This window comes from Patagioenas fasciata, chromosome 3 (genome assembly GCF_037038585.1).
Source record: "Patagioenas fasciata isolate bPatFas1 chromosome 3, bPatFas1.hap1, whole genome shotgun sequence".
NCBI lineage: Eukaryota > Metazoa > Chordata > Aves > Columbiformes > Columbidae > Patagioenas > Patagioenas fasciata.
Genome location: NC_092522.1, coordinates 40278057 through 40300126, shown reverse-complemented (window position 1 = coordinate 40300126; position 22070 = coordinate 40278057). Strand labels below are relative to the sequence as shown.

The 22070-nt window shown below is 38.1% G+C and overlaps 1 protein-coding gene across 1 annotated transcript in view; it reads right to left on the bottom strand.

Annotated features, from left to right (window-relative positions):
• RMDN2 (regulator of microtubule dynamics 2) overlaps window positions 1-22070 on the bottom strand; it is a 48940-nt gene that overhangs the window by 8986 nt on the left and 17884 nt on the right. The window contains exons 6-10 of the mRNA XM_065835795.2: window positions 14682-14757; window positions 12909-12986; window positions 4123-4221; window positions 2335-2388; window positions 2166-2246 (exon numbers count right to left, since the gene is read on the bottom strand). Coding sequence (XP_065691867.1) covers window positions 2166-2246; window positions 2335-2388; window positions 4123-4221; window positions 12909-12986; window positions 14682-14757 — 388 coding nt within the window. The remainder of the gene's footprint in view (window positions 1-2165; window positions 2247-2334; window positions 2389-4122; window positions 4222-12908; window positions 12987-14681; window positions 14758-22070) is intronic.

Here is a 22070-nt window from a genome sequence, read left to right as displayed (position 1 = left end):
TTGAATTACATATTATTGCCTCAATGCCATGTTTTCCTGGACTTTTTTTTCTAAACTTAAAACACATTGACAAAGCACACAAATCTGTGATATCTATAGAATTGGTCAAAACAGAAAAGGACAAATTTTAGCATTCTCAGATAGACAAAAGTTTTTGGGTCCACTTGCTGCTCTTCCTTCTGCTCACAAACCCCTATCATTCTCATCACCACCCTGCTTGCAAGAATACAGACACAAATCTCACAGATTGCTCCCAAATTCTTGCTTTCACCTCAGAGTCCTCTGTGGTCTGCTGGTACCTCAGAAATGTGATGGTGCATTCCTTTTACCAGCGACTAAACCCCTCCAGGTGGCCCAGGATGTGCTGAACTCCAGCTCATGTTTAGAGTGATGACACTGGACTTTAGAGGCAGAATTCACCTCCCATCAACTGCTGAGTCTAGGAGCCAGGTGCCTAAGATATATCTTACATATATCGTCACCTCTGGTCTCTCTCTGCCATCAGGGGACAGAGAGGAGAAGGATGTGGCACCTGGGTGCATCCATCTCGAAATCAACTGTAGGAGGAGCCTCAGCAACTACCTTTGGTCACCAAAATTTGGTTCAGCTATTGTTATCAAAGACGAATCCAAATCTATGCTACCTCTGTACTTTTTCAAGAAGTCTTTATGAATTTGTTGAATGACTTCCAGTTTACTAAACACAGACAGTCTTCTGCCCACCAGAATTCTCTGTGATATATGTCTGCTTGCAATTTTACCAGAGAGCTTCAGAGGTGATTGCAAGATTACCTGGCCCGTAGTAAGTTGAATACAGGGAAAATAAAAAATTCACAAGCACAGTCAGTGCAGACATATACAATATAGGCTGAATTCAAACAATTTCAGTTGTATGCTTTCTCCCTTACACCATTGGTTCTAATTGTTATGCAAAGATATAAGGTGCCAAATAACGGAAATTTTATAGCAGTCTTTCACATGTTCTGTCATAGGCAAGTTGAAGGTACATTTCAACAGTAAGTAAAGAATAAAGCAAAGTTAAGAGACTATTAATGTCATACCTGTATCAATACAAATTTAAAGGAACACTGAACTTAAGAAATGATTGCTTAATTTATGATTGGTACATACTGTAACTTGGGCCAAAAGTAAAGGCCACCCAGAAGCAGCTGCTGGTGAGGCATGCAATGGTCTTTCTTCCCAGCAGGAACACTTGACATAAACATGTTAGCGCTCCACACACAACATTTATTGTCAATCAAGTTACAGAGCTATTTAATAGTCTTTTTCCTTAACTTCAAAGAATTAAATGGGATAGGGCCAATTCGTCTCTGGAATCACCTCTCTCCCTCCCTACCACATCTGCTGTGCTCAAAGGCGGTCCCTTAGGCTGACAAAGCTCAGGTTTGAACTTGTCACGCTTTAGGATGGTAAGACGTTTCCAGTCATAGGTCGGTAATTATGGAACTAGCTTCTACACGAGATCAGACAGAGTGAACCTTCTTGCCCTGACTTGGTTTATATTTGAGAAATTAAAATAACTTAAAATCTCTCAAATATCTGTAGAAATTTTGTGTCCACATAGTAAAAATACTCTAAAGGGCCTACAAAGCAATCTAACAATCTTTTAGAATAAGAACTGGGAGAACTGTGCCTCCTTAAATGCACTGTGGTTGAAGACAAAGGCAAACCTGAATAGCTCCTCTACCTCTGCTACAGATGACGCGCTGCCCAGGAGGTCTTGACAAGACTTACAAACAAGAGGCTTCAGGAGCAGGAACAGAGATTGTGGGACCAAAATCCAGAATGCTTTCAACTGAGAAAAAGTAGGTCCAGGGCAAAATTTCAGCACAGCTAGAGTGACATACTCAAATACTTATGCTTAAGAGAATCTAATGAAATGAGTTGACTTACAAAGAGTGGAATTCAACTCCTGACACCCCCTGACACAAACAAGTACCTGACAGTTCCCTAAACGAAGATTTTTTCTTTTTTTAAGCTGTTGATACAGACAACTGTAATGAGTCAACCTAGAGTGGAGGAAAAAGGAAGGTTCTGAGTTCAGAGGAAAAAGTGAAACATTATGTTATTACAGACAGTGCAATAATGGGTGCCAAAGAGAAGACAGTGGTCAGAAGAGAACAAGTTATAACTCTCAATACCCACCTCATTAGTAACTGAGAGAATTGACAGTGCAGAATCACAGTACTTCAGTGCATTGTTCTTCTGGCCAAGATCTTTATAGCACTGAGAAGAAAAAATATTTTGTTTCCAATCAGGCCACTGTAAGAATATCAGAGTCTACAAAACAACATTTTTAAAAGAACTTGGTTACCTTTGCCAAATACACATAATTGTATTTGGAATATCCTGGATGCATTTCTTCTGCCTAAATAATAAAAAACAGGAAAGAAAACAGACATAAAACTTGTGTGATGAGATTTATGTGGTCTGCATAACATTTTTGGTAACGCACTAAGCTTCCTCAAACATCAGACTAAATCATCCCTACTGTGTGCACCTCAATCTGTTTAGCACTTCAGAAAAAATCCCCAGAAAACAAGAAAACCTAAACTCAAACCCTAAACCAAGCACATGAGGTGCTGATATTGAACACATAAAAATGTTCTGTACTGCTTGCTCTCCTCTCTCTCTAAGTGCTTTGTAAATATATAGGATCATTCTATACAATAGTTATTGGATTCATTCACTTACACAGTGGGTTGGAAGACACTGCTCTCTCTAGTTTATTAATATTTATCTCCTCATCAGAGAAATAAACAAGCAACCAACCATTCACACTTTGCGTAACAGGTAATGAACTGTATTCATCAACTTCATAGGTATTTTTCTTTTACAGACCCATTTCTTCCAGCTCTGGGTTCGCCTTTCTTTTCACATCACCCTCATCTGAAAAGTTTGGGTTGTTAAAAAAATTTAAGATTGCCTTCCTTTTAAAACACCTTAAGGATGTAGAAGCTTGAAAGATGAATAAAAATCATACCAACTGTCTACTAATCAAGAAACAGTTTTAATAAACAAACAGCATTTGGGAGAGAAAAATTACAGTAGTGAAATTCATAGTAGCTGTAATCCTTGGACCAAAACAATGCTGCTTTCAACACAACTGTATATTACCAAACAATTGAAAAAGAAACCCAAACAGTTGTCTTTTAGACAGTAATTTAGTTTTTGTTGCAGAAGATGACTTAAGACCACAGTTAACTCCAAAGCTCACCACAAAATGACCTGAAGCTAAAGTGAACATTTCAAATTATTTCTACCACCTCTGGAGTGTGACCTTAAGGATAAAATTTCTTACACTAGGAAGACGATAATGTATTGTATTGTCCAAAATTCAGGAGATCATTCCATCTTTAAATTTACTAAAAACAGAGATAACAAGCACTTTTGCTAGTGAAGAAAATATGCTTGTCCAATTCCATCAAGGAACTGTCTGAAAGTAATCGTAATGATGGAAGTTTATGCTTTGAATTTAGTTAAGTGAAAAACATGTATTTTTCAGCTCCAGAAGCAGAAATGATTCATACAAAAGACATTGCAAGACACATTTCTTTTATTCATATGGTGTTTTCTCACAACTGTGCATTCAAGTAGAATTCCCAGGACCTATATGACAGAGTTTTCTTTTCTACCTCAGTACAAAGGTAATTTCATCTCCACAAACAAGAAAGGTTTCTGCTGAAATTCAATGAAAAGAGCTTCAGATCAGAAAAAGTGTAATGATGACAAAGTTTTCCTTGCCTGTGTTAACCCTCTTGCAGGAACAGGCAAATCTTTGGTTATCACTACGGTTAACTTGTTTCAATGGCACATACAACTAATCTATATCCATCTCACATTTAATCCAATAACTACTAACATGGCAAGTCATTGAAGAATTCCCTAAAACTAAAGAAAGAGAAGAAAGGTGCTAGTCACTCATCTCCAAATTAATTGAAAAACAGAGGAGAAAAAATATTTTAGCAGAGATCACTGTGTTAATTGGAAGAGTCCTGGATTTATAGCTGCTGAACATCATCTGCTATGCAGACATCTCAACAACAGCGACCTATAGCAGCTGGTAAGCAGTCGCACGGGGAAACCCTTGGCTAGGACTTACCTTAAGGAAATGCTGCAACGCTTCTTCTACTGTTGAAGTTGGTGGAGTCCCAAAGAGAGCAGCAGCTACTTTCTTTTCAATCCAAGACAACTGAGCTACCTATTAAAAAAAATAAAAAATAAAAAATAAAAAATAAAAAGCCCTTAGGTTTGCTTCTCAGTTTCATAGTAAATACTGTCCTGTGCCACTGTACTTCTTACACAACCTGTTTTGCAAAAGAACCTGTAAAGGAATGTTTTATGCTGCTGATTCACCAGCTCAAAGCATAGTCTTTTGGATTTTATATTCTGTTAACAATGAAGTGTACACATTAAGAAATACATGATGAAACATCAACATCATTGATATTAGTTCGATGTACAAAGTACAGTTTAGGTTTCGTAAGACCTTGTCATTTTTTAAAACCTAACACAAAGAATAGTGCTTTAAAGCTATTAAGGCTTTCATATGACAGTTTAGCATGATAGACCATGTACTTGACCACTTTTCAATGTTATGAAAAACAGTTGCTACAGTCAGAGTGAGAGTGCTTTTGGTGCTTGTGAAACAAGTTCATTTATTACACAGAAGCTGGTGACAACCACTGTTAAGAAACAGGCTTCACTTTTTCCTCTTCAAATCTGACAAATAACACTTACCAAAGACCTCGTCTCATTTCAGGAAGATGGGTTGCTATAAAAAGACTTTGGGGAACTGTCTTATTGCCACACAATGTATGTGACTTCCTCCCTTACATTTACCAACACCTGACAGAAACTGCTCTAGTCACTGGCATAAGGTATTTGGCTCCACCACCCAACCTGGTAAAATACATCTCACATCTCTAACAAAGGATGGAGCTGCTCAGAAATGCAATGTGAGACTGGAGCCTGTTTAAATGGAGAAGTGAAGCCACCCTCCTTTGGACACTCCTGCTTCATCTGTGAGGAAAAGTCAGGACTTTATTCCTTCATATCAGTATTTGAACCACAACACTGATGGCTCCTGTTACAGAATACAGCTGATTTTAAAACTGGTAAAGAAAAAAAAACAAAAGGTTCTGTGTCTTCCTCGCAATTTCTGGCCTGATCTATGCAGGGGCAACACAGAGAAGGGATACACTGAGGTAAAGAAAGAGAGCTTCTGATAAGAGACCTGGAGGTGAAATATTAGTCACATAGGGACATTCCTTTTTCATAGGGAGCTGCAATCCAAATAACAGAGTTGAGCCTTGAACTCAAGTCTGTCCTACCGCTGTAATAATCAAAATAGTTTTGGATAGCTTTAGATAATTCCTGCCTTACTCCCTGGCTTCCCAGTCTCTTCAGGGCTGTTACTGCTCCTCCTGCCTTCTCCGGCTAAATCCAGCAATTATTCAGTAGATGTCAGTTAATTACAGTAAAATGTAAGAATCCATTCACACATAGCCATCCACAGCCATCAACAAGAATGCTTCTCTTTTGGACAGACATCAAGCTCTATGTATTTCTAGTGTCCTAAAAATACTATTGCAAAGAGTGCAAATACAGGTCAGCAGGCAACAGGACAATGCACAGGACTATGTTTTCTCAGCTGGCCTCAACAATAACTCCAGCTACATCATAGCAACATTGCTTAAGACAGAGGGCATCCTGGTCAAGTCTTGCTGGTTGTTTGGCAGGTTCCAATGCCTTATTTGTTAAATGCCGTCAGTAAGTCTTTCACACAAACCCACTAAAAATTACATTCCAGAGGAAAACAATATTAAGAAAATAAAGCTTCTTGTTTGTTTGTTTTTATTTTGTTTTGTTTTTTTCATTCTGTCTCACATATCCCACTCTTGAAGCCTCTTCCTGGGGAATAAACTGTTTTTTCACAAAAGCTCTCCAGCAATCCCAGAGTTCTTATTCACTGAAGAAACAAGATGTTTCCCCTCTCTGCACTGCAGTCCATTCACACAGTGTTACACACTGCAGCACACTGGTTAAAACTTCAAATTGTAGGTACGTATGTAATTCCTTCATATACTTCATTTCCATAGCTGCTCTATGGCTTCTGAGACATATTTGGCAAAAGATTAAGAAGATTTTTGCAAAAGTATTGTTTTCTTCACACCAATCTACTGCCGCAGTGCTCGCTATCCTTTTAGAAGGGGAAGGAGGTTTTAATATTTCAAGGTCCATCACATCAACAGGGTGGCAGCTTACAGAGGAAGAAAGAGAAGGAAAAAAATAAAGGGAATGTATATTCTTACAGTGTTCTCTGCAAGACCACACAGCACCCTGGAGATACACATACACTGCACAGACACCACACACGTGTCTGCTGTTATGCAACAACGAGGAAACAAAATGGCAGTTTTTCCATGTGGAGTTATAATTACCTATTGAAAACACAAGTTCTTCCTGGCAGTTGCTTTATTTTCTTGCAAGATTTAATCGGAACTGACTTACTGAGGTTTTAGTCCTTATTTTGTCTGCCTTGGGTGCTGCTTTGCACTACTCAAACTTTAAAAAGCCCAAACATATATGCACTTGGCCATTTTTGTATTACAAATCCCACCAACCTGAAACAACGCTTAAAACTGAAATGCATGCATGCACAATAGTGAGGTTTCTTTAATGCAAACTGGCTTCAGCATCATAATTCGTGACTATTACAAAGATAGCCAGAGAGTTCTGTAATGTTCTGAGCAGTCAGACTTCTATACCACTGGCTGGATGAATTCCTTGCAGCTAACTCAAACCACCCATAAATGAAGTGCCAAGTTGTCCAGGTTCCTTGCATGGTCAATGCAGAGAGAGGCAATTCCTCTTCACCTACACTAGCCTGAGATGAACACTCCTCTCCTTCTCTTCATTCTTTCCTTCAACTGTTACACAAAAGGAGCACAAACAAATTATACCTTGGGGATAGCTAAGGGCAGGTGAGGTAAATCACATCACAACAGCTTAACCTTGCCCACCTGAGTCAGTCTGCCCCCCCCCCCCCCACGAATGAGGTGGCACAAATGGAAAAGACCTGTTTCATACAAGACACAAAACTGTGTCCTGGAGCAATAATAATGAACAGGAAATTATACTCTTCCCATAAACACACACAAGAAGAGTCTTTAATTTGAAATAACTTTATTAGAGCAAATCATATGCCATGTTTAGTTAAATGGAAACATCATTCCAACGGAACTAACTAACTTTATTAAGCATTCTCTGTGTGAGAAAGCACAGGCAACAGAAGCCCTGGTGCAGCATGCTCTAGTGTAGTGCAAATTTGACTTCTCTAGTCTAAGTTAGTCCAAATACTGCAAAGCACACCTGACTGAGGTCTGTACAAAATCAAGCGCACAGAGACGGTAACTGTCATCAGCTTCACTGGAACCATGATTTCACTTAATGCATGTTCCAAGAATGGTATAGGACAGCAGAAAGTAGTAAGAAAAACAGCTACTGCAGCAAGTAATACTTATAACAACAACAACAAAAGAGAATAAAGATTGACATTGCCCTACAGATGATTTCCAAACATTGAGTTTTGGAGGGTTTTTTTAAGTCTCCCAAGCCTTGATGTCAGTCCCCCCAGCAACCTGAAAACTCACACGAGCACTGCAAGGAACACGGTGTTTCCACAGAAAATCAGGTTTTAATTTATTGTGTTACTTGAGGAACATCACTCCTCAGCTGCCATACATGAGGATTGGTAGTCCCACTCACTCAAGAGCAAAAATCAAGGGCCTGAGGGACCATCAGCCAACTCCTGAACTTCCTTCCCTAGGGCTAGAGGGGACAGCCTGGCCTCTGCCAAGGAGAGGAGACCACTCTTCAGTATCCCAGAGCTAACAGAGATGGCTGTCTTGAATGATCTCTCCCATAGATCAGTCACACGGTAAACTCTCATCCATTTATTACACCCAAATCTCAACTAACAGCAGAGACGGAAGAACACCCCCCACAGAGTTAAACTGTAGCTGACTGTAAACTTTGTAGCGAGAACACTCCCATCAGGCCTCTAGTTCCTCCGAAGACCAAAGCAGAAAACGTGGTTCTTCCCTAAACAGAAAAGGGTTTTTCTAATATTTCTTTCTCCTACTTAGCCTGGGATCAGCAAAAATCACATATAAACTAAAACACTGGCTGGAGTTTGTTTTTTGTTGTTTTTGATGACATGCAAACCCTGCCCACTGACAGCTCTTTTCAAATTGCAGGATGTTGGCACCAAGGAAATGAACCCACTTGATCGAAAATTCAGCCAGGATTGACGTGCAGCCCTAAAGAATTTCCTCCATCGATGTTTCCTTGCTAATAGCTCACTGAAGACAGATCACATAATTGTTTTCCATAAAGGAAAATCATCCCATTGACCTAGCTTCAGTAAAATATTAATGGCACCTACTTTAATATCTCCAGTTAGTTTCCTTTTTTTTTTTTTCTTTTTTTTTTTTTTTAATTACAACATATTTATGTAAAATTGTATTAAATAATTTTGCAATGTTTTGACTTCTGGAAGAGATTAAGTAACTGGACAGCAATTTTAAGATACTGGCTTCCAACAAAAATATTCTCTTCCTTGCCAGCTGAGGAACCAGGACAGTCTGCGCAGGCATTTAGGTATTTATCCAACTTGAATCCCCTGGGCTTTTCACTTTCCAGTAAGGGGAGCAGACTTACAGAGCACACAGATGAAGGAACTGGGTCCATTTGTTCCCTGATGTAACCCAAACAGACACTGGGATATACCAGAAACGAATGCAACACATGGCACGTAACTTCCAAAAAGAAAATCCCAAAAGATCTAATTTTTAATATCCCACTCGCATTTACCAGAGGCTCTGATCCAGTTTCACAATTATACACTAACTGTTCTGTGCCCGTCCTGTAACGGCAAGTAGCCATAAGTCTTAAGTACATATGTACTCAGTTTTAAAAGCTATTCTAAACATTAAAGCATTAAAAAAACCTTACAAACATAAAATAATAAGGGATTATCAGATAACTGTGCCCAAAACTCTAAGGAAATATAACTAATTCCTACACACCATGCACCACAGATCAGTTCACTTCCAGTAAATACTTCTTTCTGATCTAATGAACAAAGTAGTTTTCAGTTTTCCTGTAATAAAAACAAAGCTAAAACTTGAAAGGGTCTGAACACTGTAGTTATTTTAGATTATAAGAACCAAGACAAGCATATATTTAAAACACCAAACCTTGCCTAAAAGATACGTACTTAATAAAGCCTGGTTTTGTCACAGAAGGCTGAGAAGAAAATGTTTTGTCCACTAAAGACAATTTAAATTAAAATTATTTTACTGCAGTTGTTTCCTTTGGAATAGTAACATCTCTTTTACAAAATAAACACCAGTTTACTTTGCTTACTAGATATTTTAAAGAATTTTAATTACAATTATATGTTAATAATCTTTTCCTAACACTACCACTAAAGCTATCCTGGAAAAAATTACTACTACACAGAAGTTAATCCCATCTCTGGAAAAAAGGAGTACTAAAATAACATTTGGTAGGGTTCTGCAGTTATCTGCTACTGGCAGTATTCAATTACATTTGCTCAATGCGTAAATAAACAGGGTTGTGGTTTTTTTCCCCGTTGCTACCTCTGCAAAACAAAACAAGAAACATTAGAGCTATACATGGTTTCCTGTATACAAAGCCGACCTCACAGGCAAAATTTTGCCCATCATGACATCTACGAAAGGACTGGGGAAAACCTTGTCTACTTGATTCTGATACCAGAATTAATTTTCTAACAAAGCTGAGATGATGCACACATCAGAACAGAATCTATCTCTTTTGTATAGCTCTATTGGTTTTGTAATAGTAAGAGAAATAATAAACGGCAAAAATTTATCTTTAGATGAGGTGGTACAAAACTGTCACTGGCTTTGCATCACAGACAAACCCGCACTGCTGCAAGGCAGTGAAAATTCAGCTCATCCCTCCTGCTGGAAGGTGCTGTGAGCTTCGGATGTGGCCCAGCAAGAATAACTGCTGACTAAGAACCCTGGCATTGCTATACCACTGCTCTTTGCAAATGACTGTTGACACTGAGGAAGGTGAGACATGGAAGTCAGACCCAAAATCCGGCAAAACGTTACAAATCGAATAGCTTTACAAGTACAGTATGCAGTCTCTGGATATAGATTTCAGACTTAATAAATCTTTTCCGTTTGCCTCCACTACACTTTTTACACAGAAGTCTTCAACTGATTTTCGTTTGAGAGCCCAGATTTACAATGCTTGAAGCACCCCCTTTCGCAGTCTCTTATGCTATACCTGTTTTTTTCAGTGTGTCAGCCCAACAAACAGCACTAGAAGATAGTAATAAGATCTCCCAACATTAAATGGAACATGAATGAGAAGCATCTGGCTATACTAGGATGACTTCAGTACATCATGTTTCTAGAAAGTATCAAACACTAGTTATCTTTTTTAAATTACACTGCTTCTACAGAATATGCAACCAAAAGCAGATGATAATGCCCCTGGAAGTGACACCTGTGAAAGAACAAACATTGCAGCCAGTTCTAACTGGGCCCCCAAATCAGCTATGCTAAATATAAAAACTAACCTGCTTTCCTCAGTCATCCCTTTTTCTTTTTGAATTTCCTCATCTTGGACAACACAGCCTTCCCAGTCCCAACCCCAGCTATGCTAAACAGACAAACAGACAAAGGTCTAAGAGGAGCATTATCACTCCATCTACAGGTATCAGTATAGAGAAGAAGTGATACATGTATTTTTCAAGCACCCTGTCACAATCCCTGCTCAGAAGTAGTATTTGGAACAAACATCACAGCCAACAGTCTACTTTTGGGGTAATTACCAGAGCATAAAACACCACAGTCTGCAAAACAGGACCAAGGAATTTCTACGTCTTCCACAAGCTTCTAAGACCATCTACATCACATGCATGGCCAAAACCTGTATTAGCGTATCAGCACAGAAACCTACTCATCCAGTGTGCTAAAACTAATGAAGATATCACCAACTCCACTGGGCTAGGATTAATCTCTAATTTCCGTAGAAGACACTCAAAACTAGCATTTCCAAATGATGGCCTCATCCTGCTACTGAAAGTGTGCAACCGACTGGAAGTTTTTAAGAGCTGACAGCCCCAGAAGTGAAAACAAAATGTTATTCAGTCCTATACTTGCATTGATTTGTGCTATGAAAATCTGTTCTGAGCATTTCCTGTTACTATTTTGTCATGGCCATCAAAAAGTAACAGAAGTCATGATTTAAAAAAAAAAAAAAATAAAAAAAAAAAATCAATCTGTAAGTATTTCAGTGGCTACATCTTTTTAGGTAGATTGTTTCACTTAATAAAATGCAGACCAAGTCATACCTTAAAGCAAATGCTAATCTGTGGCTTTAATGTTCAGTAAGGAAGCCCTGCATAGATGCTGCAAGTGTGGAACATCAGTTTGTAATGATAAAGCACAACAAACCACATGTATTAATATTAGTCAAGAAGTGGGAATTGTCACTAAAACGGAACAAGTAAAAAACAGTGCAATAAGAACAAAGTGAGGTATACTGAGATTACATGTATAGTTTTCAAAAGCAATAGTTCAAGTGAGAAATAAGCCATGGAAAACATCCGAGAGTGTTCGACATTAATGGACGCCGCAGTCAGCTGTCAAACACAGCACGGTATAGAAGTCTTAAGGAATCACGGGTGAGAGAGATGCTCTTCAGAGTCAGGACAGCAAGCACATTGCAGGACAATCTTCAGTGACTCACTTTTGCCTAGCTAATGCTGATAATCAAGAATACAGGGTGATGAAAACCAAAATGGAAAGCTCTTTGAAAAAGCTGGAGTAATTCCTTATTCAAATCAACTGAGGAAAAAATGTAGTTGCTGAAAGGTCCTTGGAAGTTAAATATATGATCTGAAAAAAATGCTGAAACGTTACTTTGCTTTAATTTTTGTTGCAGACAAAGGCTGCAATGTATCACAGCAGCTCATTCCCAGTTCGCAGGAACTTCGTAGTGATTAGCATTGGAAGGAGCTGGAGGAAAAAGGTAGGGCTGGCATTCCCTGCACATTAGCAGTTATTATTCTGAGAAGCCTCCCAGTAATCATGTACAGCGCAGACTACATGAGAACATTTTCTTCTGATGAAAGATTCCTCCCAGCACTAAAGGTGAAGCAATAAGGAGAGCCATCTGAGCCATCAAAGATGTGGGCTTAAGAATAAGACAACTCTCATTACAAACACAAGCACCATTTTTCTATAAAAAATAAAATTAATCAACACCTAAGCTTGTAAAACAATTATTTTAATTTTTCATATAAGAATACTTATCACTATGTCATTAATACAATATTTAAAAGCACCTGTTGTGTTGGCATAACATTAATTGTATCACTTGCAAAACATTTTGGTGAATTATAGATTTTTATGACTGCACCTTTGTTGCGACATTCTCCTGGAATTTACCAAGCTGGTATAGTAGCCTTGCTGCCACAGCATGTAAATGAGTAAAGAACTGAAATCAAGGCTTACAATACCAGAGATCGTCCTTCCTCTCTGCCAAATATAAGTTACTTTTCATTCATACATTCAGATAAGAAACCTGAACGCAACAATGAAGGACATACAAGCACAGCTTACTTAATGCACATGATAGGAATGGTCAGCAGTTCACACAAACATATTGAAGTTAATTCAGGAAACATAAATGCAATGCTTCATTTGGCACAAAATGTCAATAAACACATACTTTGTCTTAAGTCCCACTATTTCATTTCAAATGCATTATCATTTTTTAGTATACTCTATTCATAATTTAGGTAAAAAACCAACTTACTGAATAGCACCATCTTCCATTTAGGTAATATAAAAAAGGATCTTGAGGCTTAAGTTCAATTGCTTTGTCTAGGTGTTCCTATTAGAAAGAAAATCAGTGTCACTTTAGATGTTTGTTTGGCAAGTGTGTTTACATTCTATGAAGTTTGCTGTACATTATAAACAAATTCAGAAATTCTCTTCTGCTGTAATTCTTTTCTGACAGTCTAAAAATATTTTAACAAGCAAACCCCTTCCTCATGGAGGCAAACCATAAACAAAATTACATAGCAACTTGGCGCACAACGCAAGATGGCATGCTGGATTTAGGACATGACTAAGCAGCTCTAATGCTTAATCAAAAAACTCAAGAACTTTTCTCTTAAAAAGGCAACAACTTCAATTAAATTAATTTTATTTATAGTTAGTATTAGGAAACCATCACACACCAAATCAGTGAGAAAGCAACCATTCTCTTTGATAGATCTTTGATGCCAGCAACCATCACTGAAGCAGAGTCTCTTCAACCTTGGAACGTGACTGCCCCAATGGGGCATGATTACATGGTACATGATACAAAAATTGTTACTACAGTGTGAAATTCAGAAAATAAAATGGTTCTGTTTATACTGAAACCATAAAACGTATAAAGTATCTAATGAGGTACTTCTTCCAAAACCATTTTCATTACAGGTCATTAGTAGTTTAATTTCTCTCTTTAATTTACTAAAGAAAGCTCTTATTGTTCAATCTGAGTTTGAAGGAAAAAAAAAAAAATCTGTTATTTGACTCCTAACTACCATTTGTCTCTCAAAAGGTACTAATAAGGTTTCTTCTTCTCCCTCCCCCCATCTCTTTTTCTAATTAACCTTGTCACTAAAATATCTGAGCTATACAGATCTAAGAGCCTATTGTTTAATAATTTTGTCCAAAAACTATTGAGACAGGAGCTCTGTTTTCACACCACTATTTTCCTGAATTGGTAACATTTCAAAATGATTCACACAGATTTCAGTCATTACTTGTGAAGAGGAAAACCTCCCTGAAAAGGCTACTGCCAACACTACGGGCTCTTTAAAAACTCCATTCTTAAACAATTGCAGCACTTGTGTTATTAACCATTTTACCCTCATTCTTCACTTGTCCCAGTGCTTGGGGCTCAGCTCAGATGTAATAAATGCTCTCTCATAGGAAAGCTCTGCAACATTCCCAGCCCTGACACAGACATGATATGATAGGGACCCATCCCAGGCATTCCCCAGGATGCGAACACATCTGCTGCCTCTCACTGACACCCAGAAAGGGGGGACACCGGCCAGGAGGGCAAGGGATGGAAAGCACCTAAAGTAATGCCGAACACAAGGAGGGGGAGAGTAGCACATGTAACACAAACTGCTAACTCTAAAATACACAATTAGCTTTGAAAGGACAGTGTTAAAACAAATATTACCTCTTAACGATGGCTTGAAGGATGATTGCTTAACTGTGTTAGTTCATCACTTAGTAATTCCTGTTTTTATTTTCTAAATGGAATTGTTACTCCCTTCGCCCCCTACCTTGACTACAAAATCAAGCAGAAATGTTAAAGCTGTTCCCAGAATCCTACCTCAATTCTTCTATTTTGTAAGTATCTGATCTATTTGCATACATAAACATAACTTTTTCACTTTAACATTGGCACCAAATAGACCTGTGAGGCTGAATCACTGTGTTGGAAAAAATCTGTCTTTGACACTATATAAGGAAATAATTTAAAGGAATAGCTTAAAAAACCCCAAACCCTACCAAAACATACCTTGAAGAGATAACCATTCCTGATTTTGTTTTGTACACTTTCAAACTGAGACATATAGCCACACATAATTGCAAACCTGAGAGGGGAAAAGAAAAACACACACACATACTTTTCATGATTGAAATAAACCTTGGAATCAAATTACAAAATATTTCAATACCCATTTCACAGATTAACAACTGGTTTTGTTTCGTCTTGATGGCTGAATAGAAGTTTGGGACGATAGGTTCATACTCAGGACCAGACAAAAAAACCCCAAATAAAACAATAATGGAAACAAGAAGTTTAAATGACACTGTTTGGGCTGCCGGTGAAGTGAAAAAACTCTTCCAAAATTTCTACCAGTTAGATCAGAGTGTGACACTTCCAGACTGGCTCCAGCTTTGACAGCAGTTGAACTGGACACATTGTGCTTTGCATTGCTCAAAAATTGTTCACAGTTATCTGCTCCCCTTCTCAAGCATCTTAGTGCATTCCCACACTTCTAGCATTCCTTTAATGTCTTTAAAATTATTTAAAAACATACACACACACTCTGCTCTAAAAGGATCACTACTGCTATTACTTGCTGCCTATTGTTATGATTATCATTATTACTAGTATTATTATTATACATTTGTGACTGACAAAAAATGTTAAATAATTTCTATTAAAAAATTGTATCGTTAAGCAGGTATAACTGATAATATTTTCAGAGGTCTCTACCGATGAAGATTCAGATTTCCTAAGCAACATTATTATCTTATTGACACTCTACCTGAACTTCCATTACTCTATCCTTATTACTTCAACAGGTATAGTACCTGCTATTCTTAAGGAATCTCTGGTACAGACTTCAATTGTACTTACTCAGACCTATTTTCATTGGCATTAAGACAACTTCGCATTTCTGTATAAAACTAGCAGAACCACCCTATATATATTTAAGTAGCATTAACTAATACATATTCTTTTTCTAGACTTTTCAGAATTTTGCTTTTGTATTAAAAACTTTACAATGCAATATCAAATTAAATCAAAAATTAATCCTAAAAGAGGGAAATCAAGTTGAAGTCCAAAGGAAAACATGAGAGTTATGCAAGAAACTTATCGAGTTAATTATGGTAACAGACCCACAATCTGTATGCCACACACGGTTTTTAAGCATTACTTAACCTCAGCTTTCTTGAATTTCTTTATATAATGTAATTATTTGAGCTCCAGTGAATCCTCATTAAAATGTCAGGGCTAACATAACTAAAGAAATTACTGCTTACAGTTATACCTAATGGTTTAAAGTTAGAAACACTCGTGCTAGAGTTTGTTGCATCTGTGGTCAGTAAGTGTTCCCCGGTAGGGCATGCGAGTCAGCAGAACAACAGTAGTTGGACTGGTAAGAGCTCCAGACAGACTGTCAAACACTGTTGAGCCGGATGGATGTTGTGACCAAGGTGCACCGAACAAAATCCGGCTAATGGCACCACCGCTTCTGACAGTTAAAGCTGCCGAGGGAGCGCATTTCATAGGTGAATGAGCTGCAATTGAGGGAAAAAGCCAAGGGTGAGGGTCAGGAAAGTTCAGGTATTTAGAAAGAGGGGGAAGGTACTGAAAACTTTATTAGGCTTAAGTAACTCAGGCAACATTTCCCCTACTCCCTTCACTCATTAAGTGCTAATCAGATAAACTCAGCATACCATAGCTAAACGGATTGCTGCTACAAAAGAAAACAATGAAAAGCGAACAAGCTAATCCAGCATCTTGCAGTATTTCCCTGTCTGTGCGTGACAAGAAAGAGGGCCTCAGTTTAAATCAGTTCAAAGAAAAACTTCTACTTACAGCTCAAATCTCTGGGGAAGGAAATCCCAGTAAAATTTGCAACAAATGAAAAATAAGCCAACCTAGTAACTTTTTTTTTTTTTAAAAGGACAAAAATAAGAATGTCTTTCATGTTTTACTGCTTTTTATTTTCTTTTCTATTTATACTTTTGAATTGGGATAGCCAGGCAATTGGCATAAATCAATTATTTAATTTTTTTAGTTGTATGGCATTCCAGATATCCATTTCATTTCTAAAAAAAAAAATAAAAGGGGGATTTTTCCCTTGCCCGCCCCCGCCCCCGAAAATAATTCTTATGCATTTTAAAGCATTTTCAAATAGCTTAAAAAACAAAGTTTATTTTCCCTGATAGAAAGGGTAACATTAAGAAAATGATTGGAGGAAACGAGGAAGGAATTCACTAGAAATGCTTCCATCTGGTTCTTGTCACTCAATCCCGCAGCCACCTCTCCAGGTGGTGGCCTCAGGTCCCGGCACAGCCGGGCAGGCCGGGCCGGGCGCCTCGCGGAGCCTCCGCCGTTCCCTCTCCGTTGTCACCCGCCCCACCTGGCGGTGACACCCGGACACAGCAGGCAGCCGCGGGGCCTGCGCCTGCAACCGGGTTTTTGTTATATGCATCGTCACCTTGTTCACTATTATAAAAATTAGGAAGGGGGAAATACATTTAAAAAAATATTGTCACACAGTACTGTGCAAATATCCTACAAATTGGGTACAGCGTACGTATCTTTTGTCAGAGCGATACTGGTTTTCCTCACAACCGTTGCCTGAATCACGCCCTTTGAACATAAAGATTAAAATACCCCCTGACAATACCTTCACAGAGAAAAACAAAGAGAAAATTGTACCGAGTGCTGCAAGCAAGTGACCTAACTGCTGAGCTAGTGCTACTCCTGGATGATGTTAAAAAATATCCACAGACATGTTCATCTAAATAAAGATCACAACCTCACTGAGACAGAAACAGTGCTTCTGTCAACACACACAAAAAAAAAGTTATTTCCAGGTGGAAGAAAAGTTACTGAGAAGAGTGTAGAAGCATACACGTTAGTCACTCACAATTAATGCTCTTTTCCTAAGCACAAACACAAGCAAACTAACTCACTGCAAACAATGCCATTGAAACTCAGACTCACAAGAAACAGCTGTTGTCAGAGATGAAGGCCAAGTGCCTACGTGGTTCTCACAAACAGGTGTCTAGGTCAAAGTGAATTAATGTTTTCCCTTCTGGTGCTCCAGAATTTCTATACGTACTCTGACAAGATAAAACTGTAAGGTGCCTGAATCACGCCCTTTGAACATAAAGATTAAAATACCCCCTGACAGCACCTTTACAGAGAAAAATAAAGAGAAAATTGTACCGAGTGCTGCAAGCAAGTGACCTAACTGCTGAGCTAGTGCTACTCCTGGATGATGTAAAAAACAGCCACAGACATGTTCATCATCATCATCATACCTCACCTGCTGCAAAAGGAAGAACAGCAAGTCGATATAGCAAGTTTTATCAAGCATCTTTGCAAGCAACTTGAATTTTCATACAAAAAATGCAGAGAGATGCTACCAATACTTAGACTCTGGCACCCACAGCTTGTCCCGTACAAGACAGATTTACAGAAAAGACTTAAGGTCTTAAATCAAGATTACGTCACATTAGAACATAAATACAGTAAGTTTTACCTTCTCCCTGGTAAATTTCACAGCGCCAAAATCAGAAATAACACTCATCTTCCCAGGCTTGTGCCTTGCTCTTCTATATGTCCTCCAATGCATCCCAACTCAAAAAAACTCCTTCTATTTCATGTAGGCTTCGGAAATGCATGGGTACAGGGCTTGCACTTAGCAGCCCTTTTAGCTGCCCTTTTAGCCCTTTTAGCTGTCCAGTGCCAAAAGGAAAGTTTTTCTTAACTGTAATTGGTAAGACTTTGTGAATGGGAGGAAAGTTTGCCATATTTACTAATACCGAAGAACTTACTATAATTCATTGGTGCCATATCTATTTTTCAGTCCCTATTCTTCACCTGAGACACCTTTGACATGTAAGGTAGTATGAGTACAGGTTAATGCGTTGCTAACATTGAGAGGCCCCGTGAAGAGAAAGTTCATTTCCATTCCAGTTCTTAAAGTGTTCATGTGTCTCCCCATCCCTGTACAGGCTCAGAGCCCTGTGCATCCCATCTTCTTTCTTTGCCATCGACTCCCTCACTCATCAGTTTCATGCACTTGCATATTCTGACAGTCTCTGCAATGCAGTCAGACCCCTGGGATTCCTTTTTAATATGACTCCATTAGATATCGATTCCTATGTAGTCAGATTTTGCAACTTACATAACTATGAATGACTCCAGTTGCATCACTCTTCCAGAGATCACAGTGTTCCATACTTAAAATTGTATCACTTTCCTACCATAATACATCATCTATAAAAATGCATCTGATATTAAGCTTCCATGGAAAATTAAAGTAACAGTTCAGTATCACCTTCCTCATGGTAGTGCAGGTATGGAAGCAGTGGCTAAGAATGTGAAAGACTGTCAATATACAAAGTAAAATGCATCAAGGTGCAAAGTGAAGTGATTAGGTGGTTTTTTGTTCATATTTTTTGACTGTTTTGTTTGTTTGTTTTCTTCTTTCTTCTTCTTCTTGGAATACAACTTAGTCTACATTGTAGAATTTGGCAGAAATATAGTTTTTATATTAAAAAAATCACCAGAGTGCTGAAGTTGAGCTCCAGGGAAACATCAGATGTAGCACACAATTGCATAGGTGACACTTGCGAAAACATGGAAAACCACCCCATATTTTGGCAAAAAAAAAAAGCACAAAAGGACATTTAAAAATTCTGGCTTTGTAAATTATTGCAACACATACTAATATACCAAAATAAAGAAAAATGCTGATGTTAATGCAGGTTCACAGAAATTCACCAGTAGGACATGTGGATGCGATGTTCTGTATTTCTGAGACTGTGGAACCTGCAACTGTGTTAGATTTCTATGTTCCAGAAATTTACCTTTTATTTTTATTACAGACTTTTTTAGTCATTATATCTGCAAACACAATATTGAATATACTAGCAGGATATAGTCTTCACAAATGTAGAAACAGAGTGAAACAACAGCTTTCAGAGACAATAACGCAACAAGTCTCCTTGACAGAAATGTAACAGAGATTACTAGATTTCCAGTATTATTTCCTCTGTGACCATTCTGACAAAAAACCATGCAGTAAATAGTTCTTTTCACATTTCAAATGTACCTCCTTCGCACTTCCATGAGGATGCTGCAGTGTTTCACCAATGCACCACTATTTCAAGAAGCTTTTCCAGGGGATGCATCGTACTCCTCCTCAGTCTGGACTGCAGACCTAAACTTGTGAAGGGCTACTGGCATCTGCCACTTCCCTTCACCGAGGAGGGAAATGTGCACCAAGAAGAAAGATCAACAGGCAGAGAATTTGGAGAAGGGACCACAAATGCCCTGAGGCATTGCAGCATGTCTGAACTGAAATATTCCACCAACCTGCCAATCCCCCACTACATTGTGATTTTTTTCCCCACACAAAGTGACTTCTATCAGATCTAATCGCTAACCCCAGCAAACACACATTCCTAATACACGTGACTTTCCACCATTCTGTCATTTAAATGCTCTGACCAGAAATACACAAGAACCTACGCATCCCTCTGATCCACTTACTACAGAACAAGTTGCAGCTTTTCAGAAATGGCTTCTGCATTCACCTTTCTGTATTTGAAATTTAGATTTAGCACAATTAACAACAAAGATTGCTGTAAAAGTGTTTTGGTCTTCACATGAATCAAATACAGGGCAAACAACTACTAACCTGAGACCTTGTTATACCAAGTTTTGACTGAAAGTATTTCTGCACAAGGTATCCTTAAAAATAAGACTGTATGATAGAAACAGATAGCTGTAGCTTGTAAGTTATCTCTCTCTTCTAAATTTAAATAAGGGATAAATACTTACAATCTTCTGCCCTTAATTATTTAGAAACATGCTATGGATTCAATTTTAAAAGTCATATGATAATATCCCACAAAATACTCTATAGTTTTAAAGAGCTTTGTTTCATGAGATGACAATTTTTATGCCATTGCACCCCACACATCTGACAAATTATCTGTTATCATTCTGTTACTGAAAGTACATGACATTCACTTTTTTGAGGGAAGTTCATGGAAAGTCTCTTTGCACGTATATGCCACCTAATATATAAGCTCTTCTTCCATAAAAATGTTTTTGCTGCTTCTGCACAGCTCCCCACATTTCTGCAAAATAGCCAAGTCACTTAGTTTTAAGAACTTGACTGTATCATGCTGGGTAGTAATATCTCTTCATCTTAAAAGTTAATCTATGGATTGAATTCCAGGAGAAACTTTATCCCGGTTGTGTCAAAATAGTAGTAGACTTTCTTCGAAGTCATCTTTTCCTTCTTTATCCTATTATAAGTGAGTTTACCATCTTTTGTTCACAAGTCATGCAAGTTAAAAGTTTGTACATTTCTTAATACTTTCTTTGTACAGAAACACAACTTTCTACATCTCTGAATACTTTGTACCTCTCAAATAATACAAAACACCTTCTGGCTAGATACTCCACTGTTACATACAAGCTTCTCAGTATCTTTGCAATCTCTGGACTTCCTCAATGAAATATCTCCTACCTGGGACTATCAATTCTTTTGTTGTTGTTTTTTTTTTGTGTGTGTGTGTATCAAGTACAGAAAGTCTACTCAGATGTGTAAGTCAAATAGCAAATCAAAGATTCCCTAAGCATCAGTTCTAGCCCAGACAAAAGCTTAGCACCAAATCATTTGTGAACATAAGGGTCAACATTTTTAATTAGTCCTAGAAGTGAATAATAGATCTTTACAACTAACAAAAGCTAATACGATTTCTGTGATTATATCCTTTTCCATTTTTTGGCTTACAGGTCAATCAAAACACCCAAGTAAGCGGTAATTATTCACGTCCCAGATGAAGCCAATCCATTCTCTTCCATTGTGTTCCCTCTCAGTAAAAGATCATCAGCTCTGGAACCCGCTTCCAGGGACAATCTTGGACTTGTGAAACTTGTTTCTGCACTTCCAAGTAACCCATTTATGCACAACAGAGAAAAATCTTGAGGGTAGTTGAGGTCCAGTGGGAGTCTTCACTTGAAATTACTAGGTTTTTACTTCATAACTTCAGTCTCAATAAGACATGCTATATGACTCCTATCAGCAAGTAAGTCCTATAGAGTAACCCAAATTTAATGGCAGCGCTAAGCTTTTTTGTGACAAACAAACCAAAGTTCAATGCAAAGAATGATCTTTCTAAGTAAATGTTAGGAACACTGGCTGCATCTGGTAACATTTCTATACTTTGCAGAGCCTGTAAGAAGTCCTCCTCAGCAAAGAAAGAGGTGTGGGGTTCTGAGCAAGAGCAGAGAAGCCTTCTGGACATCTTCCAAACTCCAGAAGAAAAAACAGCAACAAAACCCTCACAAACATAAAAACTCACTTGTTTTGCAAAATAACTTCAAAGTGGTTGTTTAGTTTCAAGTAAAAGCACT